Source organism: Oxyura jamaicensis, assembly GCF_011077185.1.
Source record: "Oxyura jamaicensis isolate SHBP4307 breed ruddy duck chromosome 18 unlocalized genomic scaffold, BPBGC_Ojam_1.0 oxy18_random_OJ68553, whole genome shotgun sequence".
NCBI classification, from domain to species: domain Eukaryota; kingdom Metazoa; phylum Chordata; class Aves; order Anseriformes; family Anatidae; genus Oxyura; species Oxyura jamaicensis.
Window position 1 is genome coordinate 1 of NW_023304493.1, and position 8,768 is coordinate 8,768.

An 8,768-nucleotide genomic window follows, 5' to 3' on the forward strand; every position below is an offset into this window, starting at 1 on the left:
CGCGGGGCTCGGCCTCGGCGGGCCCTGGCTGCGGCCGGTGGCGGCGGGGGAGGGGGCGCGGCGGGGGCCGGGGCTGCCGGGGGAGGCCGGGCCGGGGACACCCCGGGTTTGGCGGGGCGGCGGCCGCCACCGCCTCGCTCGCCGGCCGCGGAGCGCTCCGGGCAGGCTGACGGCGCCGCTCCGTTGCAGACAAGGCGACGAGCCAGCTGCTGCTGGAGACGGACTGGGAATCCATCCTGCAGATCTGCGACATGATCCGCCAGGGCGACACGCAGTAAGTGCCCGCCGCGCCCCCAGCCCTGGGCTGGCGCTCGTGAAAGGTGAAGCTGAGGGCCTCGCGGGCTCACCGCGCAGCAGGGTGTCTCTCGTGTCTCTTGCTGTCCTGTTTCAGAAAAGCGTTAAAAGGCAGCGCACCCTGATGCTTTGCGGTGCTCTTCCTGGCCTGAGTAGCTGCAGGCTGTATCTGGCCTGAAGCCTGTAGAGAAACTCAAGCTTGAGCGCGTTCGTGCCTCCTTGTTCCAGTTTGCACTGGGGGAGTCGAGTGTATTGCGAGCCGACTGTACCTTTTGTTAGTGGGGGTTAGTGGGTTATCAGGGGCAGGCGGAGTATCCCTGCAGATCCTTCCTTACCCAGGAACGTGTGCTCTCTTTCTTCATCCAGAGCAAAATATGCAGTCAATGCTATCAAGAAGAAAGTCAACGACAAGAATCCCCACGTGGCGCTCTATGCACTAGAGGTAACTTCAGCCCGAACCTCCAGCCCTGTTGGGACCCATTTCACAGGCCAAAACTTCACATCTTTTCCAAGCCTGCCTTCTGGGCTGCAGCCTGCACAGCGTTCCCTCTGCCCTGCCCAGCAGCATCAGGGCGTGACGTGGAGTTGCCTCCTGGCTCTAGCGCAGAGGCTTCGTGGCTGATGGACAGGCTGCGATGTTTCGTTCTTGAATTCAACCTCAGAGCTAGAAATGGGCCAAGCCAGAACTCAAGATGCTTTCTGTGGGGGTCTGGTTGCTTGCCTCTCTGTCTTTAAATTGTAGAGGTCCAAAGGACACCATGAAGCTGAAGTATAGCTTATGCTTTAGCCTTGTGGTGTGCATTTCTCTGGCTTGACGGACGCTTCCTCTACTTTAATCCTTATTTAAATAGTGCCCCCTTCTTAGCTTACCTGCTGCAATAACCTGTAACAGGTGCTGAAATAGCACTCTTCTGCTCTTTTGTTTAGTCTCTGTAGGCCACAGAGAAGGAAGAAAGTGGCAGGCTAATGCTGTCCTTTGCCCTCGCAGGTCATGGAGTCTGTAGTTAAAAACTGTGGTCAAACAGTCCATGATGAAGTAGCTAATAAACAGACTATGGAGGAGCTGAAGGAAATACTCAAGGTACACTTAACTTGTTTTACTTCTGTTTTTGAATGAGCTTGTAAGGCAACGAAAGGAGAAAATGCACGTGTTCTCCGTTTCATTCCCCATGTACAAGGAACAGAGACTTGGAAATGTCTCTCAGAGAAGAGCACCCTGTATTGTTTAATGCGAAGAGATGAGTGTAGAGAGCTGAAGAGTGCCTGCTGGGGAGAGAAGATGTCATGAGAGCAAAGATAATGTTTGGCTATACCATGAAGTGGGGAAGGAATACGCTGTAAAGGCATAGACCGTTTCATGATAGGTGATCAGGGGGGCAGTGCTTTGCTTGGCCAGAGACCACAAAAACAAACAACTGTCAGAGTTTCACCAAGGATCTGAGCACCGGTAGGTGAATACCACTCCTGTAGTCCAGTGAAACTCACGCAAGAAGGTGAGTAGCAAGGTGAAACTGACATAAGTTTCCTCTACTGTGACAATTTCATTGGCCTGTGGAACTGGCCTGAGGAGCTTGTCAGGTTGCAGACCTGTATCACTTGTCAGTTTGGTACAACGTGGTGCCTGCAGGAGCTCCTGTGCCCTAGGATTTGAGACTTCCGCAAGGGAAGGGTAAACAAGAACTTGAGTCTTCAGTTCCCAGTCCTGAGAACAGTAATTCACAGACAAGAGGTTGTTGCAGTAGTGCTGTTACTTCCTTATCGTCCCTGTCTTCTGCCAGAAATAGACAAGTAGATGACCCAAGTATCTGTGGAGTGAGCTGTGCTGGTCCTGCCACCTCATGCTGTAGCAGGGTGTCCCTCCGTGAACTTCCTGTTCGGGGCTGACTCAGTCTTCGTACGGTCTCCCCTGATGAAATGGGATTGCTGCTGCAATGCGAAGGCCAGGTGTTGTAGTACAGCCACTCTGAGCACTGAGGGGATCAGGTAGGATCAGATCAAGAGATTTTGTGATTCTCTCCAGTCCTTGTCTGCCTCAGCAGCTTCGTAACTGCCGCAGACCCGTTGTCATCCTACACTTGGAAATTTGCTGCCTGTGCATGCCTCCTGGTGTTTAAAGTGGTCTTAGTTCTGATGAGACTCAGGGCTGTGCCATTTGTGGAATGCGGGGTTTTGCCAAATCTCCTAGAAGTCTGGAGCTCCAGGAATTGTCACTAGGTCACACTGGGTGCTGAGTTCTCAGATGAAACGGGAGCTTGACGATCTCTGCTTCCTGGGGGACTTCTGGAGCAACCGGTCATGTGAGGCGGCGATGACTCGGTCAGCTGATGGCAGGGCTGCTCCTGGAGCTGGGAGAGGAACAGGCTTGCCAAGTTTCCCTTGGCTTCCTGAACTGTGATACAGCTGTCCCTTGCCTCCAAAGGGCAGCCTTCCCAGCTGTCCTGGTTGCATCATGTCTCGAGGCAGTTCTGGGTATTCCCGCACAGGGGTCTCTGGGCTGGAGCTGCTGGCAGCTGGGTACCAGCAGCCTCCAGACACCTTCCAGCTGTGTCTGTGGTGCCCTGTCAGAACTGGGGTGAGACGGTGGTGCTGTCCCGGGCAGCTGGCACTCTTGCAGTTTGTGGAGTGTGGGAGGAGGAACTCTTGTGAGGAGGTAAACAAAATGTTGGCAGGCCAGTGCTCACGCCTGCCCTGGGGAGTAACCCTGTGAGTCTCTGTGGACATTTTCCAAAAGCATCGTGACTGCACACCTTTTCAAGTTATCTGTGCTGCTCTGAAGGACATCCTCCTGTTCATGCTGGAGCAGGGAAGCTGAAGGAGGATGTAGTCCTTGCTGCAGATTGCCTTGCTTGCAGGTTTTTGACAGCTCCTACCTTGCACGAGTATTCTAAAGTCTCTCTCCCTATGAATGGTATTTCTGGCTCCTGTCTGGGGGGATTTGTAACATCCTGTGGGCTTCAGGGTCTTTTTCTCAGACTTTTTTTTTTTTTTTTGATGCAGAGGCAAGTGGAAGCAAGTGTGCGCAGTAAGATCCTGAACCTTATCCAGGCCTGGGCTCATGCCTTCCGCAACGAGCCTAAGTACAAGGTGGTGCAGGACACCTATCAAATAATGAAGGTTGAAGGTGAGGAAACTGGGCAAAGGTGGGTGGACAGCTGGCAAGTGGCTCTGCTCTGGAGGAGCCTTGCTGGAGGAAGAAGGGGGTTTTGGGTCCCTGCTAGGTATTAGTGAAGTCTGGATTTAGAATGCTGAGCTTTCTCTCAGCGTATTTCTGAGTAGTTCTCAGCTCTTTTTGAGCAGTAAGCACTGCGCGGGCAATGCCGCCTGGCCTCCTGCAGGAGGAAGATTGCTGTTGCTCTTATCAAAATAGTGTAATGGTCAGGGTAGAAATGCTAAGCTGTGCTTGGTGTGCGTGGCTGGGACCTACAGCACTAGGCTGAGTCTTGGCGCCACAGCCTCCCTGTGCAGCCTTTCACAAGGGAACGCCGTCCCTGCTCCCACAGGCCACGTGTTCCCAGAGTTCAAAGAGAGCGATGCCATGTTCGCTGCGGAAAGGGTGAGTGAGCTCTGCCGGCGGGAGGGAGCTGGTGCTGTGGGACAGGCCTTGCTGTTGTATCCCATGGGCTACTAAACCTTCAGTTCTTGCTGTCCTCCATTTCCAAGTTCTTGCTGTCCTCCATTTCACTCACGTTAGAGACCTTGCTGTGTGCATTGCTTGCTTGCTCCCTGCTGTCATACGGGCACTTCTGGGTTGGTGTGCAGCGGTGGCTTTCCAGCAGCACGGTAATCTGAACGTGGCAGCAGAGTGGTGCTGCAGGAATTGCTGTACAGATGTGTTCATAGAAACTCCTGCTGACTGGGAAAGCATCACAGTCTGGTAAGGTGAGAGGTGATCTCTTGTGAGGACGAATATTTCCTGTTGAGCTGCAAATCCCTGCCTCCCCATTCATGTCTGGGTTAGCCATAGGAGCTCCTGAAAGGCTCTGTGAAGACACCGTCCTTGAGGCCTCGCTCCTTGCCTTACACAAGTTTCCTTAACCCCGCCAGGCTCCAGACTGGGTAGATGCTGAAGAGTGTCACAGATGTCGAGTGCAGTTCGGGGTTGTGACACGGAAGGTGGGTGCTGCTCCTGCCCTTCTGGGTTCCCCGGTCCTGTGCAGCACTCCCTGAGCCTGTGTGGAAGTGCGTCTGGGTGACTGCTCCCCCGCTGCCAGGGAAGTGCCCGGACTGTTTGAGGGGTATCCTCTAATGGTGAAGAAGCATCTTGCTACCACACTGATGTCTCCCATTCTTTGCAGCATCATTGCAGGGCCTGTGGGCAGATTTTCTGTGGCAAATGCTCCTCCAAGTATTCCACCATCCCCAAGTTTGGGATTGAGAAGGAAGTGAGAGTCTGTGAGCCCTGTTACGAGCATCTCAACAAGTCAGTACCCTTTGTGGCATGTTTCCTTGTTTGCACCTGCTGGGACTGTGAGGGGAGAAACTTGGCATGGAGCCACCTCTCTGAAGATTAGCATAAGGGTTTCCCGAGTTGTGTAGGCTGGCTAGGTTCTGTTCCTTCCTGGGAGTGGGCTTTAAAGCTGTAGTGTTGTGCAGAGCTGGGGCTCCAGTGCTGAGGAAAGAGCACTCACTCTGCGCTGCCACCTCTTCCTGACTGCAGGAAAGCTGAGGGTAAAGCTGCTGCAACCTCCGAACTGCCCCCCGAGTACCTGACCAGCCCTCTCTCTCAGCAGTCCCAGGTGAGTGGCTGCCCTCTGGGTACTTAGTGATGCTGCCCTGCTCGTTGGTCCCTTTAGTGACTGCCTCCTCATCTTTCTGCTTGCAGCTGCCCCCGAAGCGTGATGAGACAGCTCTGCAAGAGGAGGAAGAGCTCCAGCTAGCCATCGCCTTGTCTCAGTCAGAGGCTGAGGAGAAGGAGAGGATGGTTTGTACACTGCTTGGCATCTGGCCATCTTTTTTTTTTGCCACGCAGCCTGCGTGGATTGTACGGAGCATGAGGCTGGGTCTGCCAACTGCACATAGCCACCACGAGATGCCTCACCCAGCCGCTGTGCCCAGCTTGTTGCTGACTGGTTGATTCAGTGGAGTCTGGACAGTCCCCGAGTTGATTTCTTTTCTGTTTTGCAGAGGCAGAAGACAACCTACTCCATGTACCCCAAGGCTGAGCCCACACCCGTCACATCGTCAGCTCCGCCGGCGGGCACGCTCTACTCCCCACCTGTGGTACGCTCACAGGGGCTCCCGAGCATGAAGTGGCCGGGCACAGCCAGTTCTCCAGCCCAGCTCTGCCCTGCTTGGGTCAGATTAGATCCCTGTTCTGAGAAAAACTTCACCCCCTTCAATCCCTTGTTCTTTCACATTGCTAGGTTGCTTTTTGGCCAGGAGGTCTGTGCTCAGCTGGCATTTAGGTGCCTCTGTTGCTGGCATGAGGCTCAGGTTGCTGCTTCCAGCAGCTGCTTCAGCATCTGGCTGAAGGAGGTGGCTCTCCCCCTCTCAGTGCTGGTGCTCAGCGCTGGTGGCTGTGCCAGGGCCAGATCTGGGCAGGAGAGCTGTGTGGGTGCTGCGATTTTCTTGTTTCTCTAACCTGGATTCCCTGCTTGTTTCTTCACAGAATTCCTCTGCTCCCCTGGCTGAGGACATTGACCCTGAGGTAAGGATTCAGGACTGCTGAGCGCTGTGGCACAGGGTTGCTCCCAGCATGGCTGCGATGCTCATTTTCCCTCTTTCTGGCAGCTGGCTCGGTACCTGAACCGCAACTACTGGGAGAAGAAACAAGAGGAGGTTCGCAAGAGCCCGACCCCATCGGCACCTCTGTCCCTCGCAGAGCCAGCCGCTCAGCCGGGGGAAGCCCACCCCACCCCGCTCGGTGTCGTTGAGGTAAGAGGCGGCCTGGGGCTGTCCTGCAGCTCGCGAGGGGTGCGCAGTGCCTGACCTGTCCACGCGCCCAGGTGCGCAGCTCTGCGGGGCTGCTGCTGGCTCTCGGCTCGGGCGAGCGGAGGCTGACCGGCCGTCCTGTCCTTCCAGCAGCAGTACCAGAACGGCGAGTCGGAGGAGAACCATGAGCAGTTCCTGAAGGCTCTGCAGAACGCGGTCACCACGTTTGTCAACCGCATGAAGAGCAACCACATGCGAGGCCGCAGCATCACCAACGACTCTGCTGTGCTGTCCCTCTTCCAGTCCATCAACAACATGCACCCCCAGCTGCTGGAGCTGCTCAACCAGCTGGATGAGCGCAGGCGTACGTGGGAGCGGTCCTGCTGCGGGCTGGGGGTCCTGGGGAGGGGCGGGCGGCTGCCAGGGCGTCCCCCAGGGCCAGTGTTTGGCATTCCCCTGGCACAGCCTGTCTGGAGAGAAGCCAGAGGGCAGGGACAGTCTGAGTGTTCTGCCTTGAGAGGCTCCCTGAGGCTGCCTTTCCCCCCGCAGTGTATTACGAAGGCCTGCAGGACAAACTGGCCCAGATCCGGGACGCGCGTGGGGCTCTGAACGCGCTGCGGGAGGAGCATCGGGAGAAGCTGCGGCGTGCAGCAGAGGAGGCAGAGCGCCAGCGCCAGATCCAGCTGGCCCAGAAGCTGGAGATCATGAGACAGAAAAAGCAGGTGAGGTGGGGAAGCACTTCCAGGGATCCGGGGCCACGCCAGCCAGCAGGCCTACCTGTGCTCCTGCTGGCACTGTAGGCCAGCCTGGGTTTGTCAAGGAGAGCTGCCCTGGCCAGAGGGGATGCTGCCACATCCTGGCTCCTGGCTACCGTAGCGTTGTTGCCACAGGAGTACCTGGAGATGCAGCGTCAGTTGGCCATCCAGCGCCTGCAGGAGCAGGAGAAGGAGAGGCAGATGCGCCTGGAGCAGCAGAAGCAGACCATCCAGATGAGAGCCCAGATGCCAGCCTTCTCGCTGCCTTATGCCCAAGTAAGGCTGCTGGGTCACAGACCTTAGGCCACGTCCCCCGGGACCTGGCGGAAAAGCTTGCTTTTCTTCCCTCACCAGCTCCAGGCCATGCCAGCAGCCAGCGGGGTGATCTACCAGCCCTCTGGGCCCACTAGCTTCCCCGGCACCTTCAGCCCCGCGGGCTCCGTGGAGGGCTCTCCCATGCACACCGTGTACATGAACCAGGCAGCGCAGGGGGGCACGGGGGCGTACACAGCAATGCCCGTCACAGGGACAGGTACGTGAGGGAGCTGGTGCCGGCGTGGGCGGAGGCCGAGTGCAAGGCAGCTGCTTCAGTCTCTGCTCTCTCCGCTCCAGATCCCAACATGGTGAATGCCTACATGTACCAGGCGGGGGCTGGCAGTGGGCAGGCGGCTCAGCAGGGGCAGGCGGTGCCCACCACAACCCCGGCGTACTCGTCCTACCAACCCACCCCGACGCAGGGCTACCAGGCAAGTGAAGGCAGCAGAGCAGCTTGTGGCCAGATGGGGCAGGGCTGGGGTGTTCTGTGGGGCTGATGCAGGTGATCTGACTTCAGGGGCGGGTTCTTGAGTGGGACAGAGAAGCTCTTTGGTCCCGTATCTGGAACTGCAGCTTACCCTCTGGGAAAAGGCACAGAACAGCCCCAGTTCTGGGCTCCCCACTGTGCAGAGGGAAAGTATGCCCTGGTTCCAGGGGAGAGCCCTACTGGTCCTGGAGCTCCTGGGTGGTTTGAGGTGAGCCAGAGCTGCCTGGGCCACCTCTCACCAGCAGCCTTTCCTCCCCAGAATGCAGCGTCGCAGTCACAGAGCATCCCTGCCATCTCGCAGGCTCCCCAGTCAGGCGCGATGGGCTACATGGGCAGCCAGTCAGTGTCCATGGGCTACCAGCCCTATGGCATGCAGGTGAGCACCCTTGGGCTGGGGGAGCTGTGGGGTGGGCTGCGGCCAGTGGAGCCTTCCTGGGCCTGTGCTGATGGGGGCAGGGAAGGGGGAGGCCTGGGGGAGGGATCCGGCGGGTTTGAGTGCAGACAAGGCTTAGGGAAGCTGCCTGCTTCGGGCCTTCTCCTCCGCTTGTGGCGCTGGGTGCTGTGAGTCCAGGAGCCGCCCTGACCTCCCTCCCCTCCCCCCAGGGCCTCATGTCGGCCCTGCCGGGCCAGGACGCGGCGCTGAGCAGCCTGCCCCCGCAGCAGCCCTACCTGCCGGGGCAGCAGCCCCTCTACCAGCAGGTGAGTGCCGCCGGCCGCGGGGCGCCGGGGGCTCGGGGCGCGTTCCCTGACGGCGCTGCCTCCTCTCCGCAGGTGCCGCCCGCCGGAGGGCCTCCCCCCCAGCAGCAGCAGCCGCAGCCGGCGGCGGCCCCGGTGCAGCAGCCCCCGGGCAGCGGCGAGGCGCAGCTCATCTCCTTCGACTGACGGCCGCGGCCGCCCCGTCCGTGTAACACTACTGCTCTGCACAGCCGCCCCGGGCCTCGGCTCCTCCTGCCCGTCCCTCAGCCCCCCCCTACCCCGGCCCCTTGTGGCTGCCCCCGCCCCGGGCCCTCCCCAGCTCCGTGCGGGCAGGGGGCGGCCCCGGTCCC

General features: G+C 58.4%; 1 protein-coding gene across 1 annotated transcript; it reads left to right on the plus strand.

Moving 5' to 3' along the window:
- Positions 1-176: 176 nt before the first annotated feature.
- Positions 177-8,651, plus strand: HGS (hepatocyte growth factor-regulated tyrosine kinase substrate; the record flags this gene model as incomplete). Its single annotated transcript, XM_035312636.1, has 20 exons — positions 177-274; positions 661-736; positions 1,283-1,375; positions 3,292-3,415; positions 3,795-3,847; positions 4,339-4,407; positions 4,590-4,714; positions 4,952-5,030; positions 5,117-5,215; positions 5,419-5,514; positions 5,903-5,941; positions 6,025-6,168; positions 6,316-6,529; positions 6,715-6,887; positions 7,056-7,196; positions 7,275-7,452; positions 7,533-7,666; positions 7,982-8,098; positions 8,326-8,421; positions 8,494-8,651. Coding segments are annotated over 20 exons (2,259 nt in total), but the record flags the coding sequence as incomplete, so codon positions are not given.
- Between the last annotated feature and the right edge of the window lie 117 nt (positions 8,652-8,768).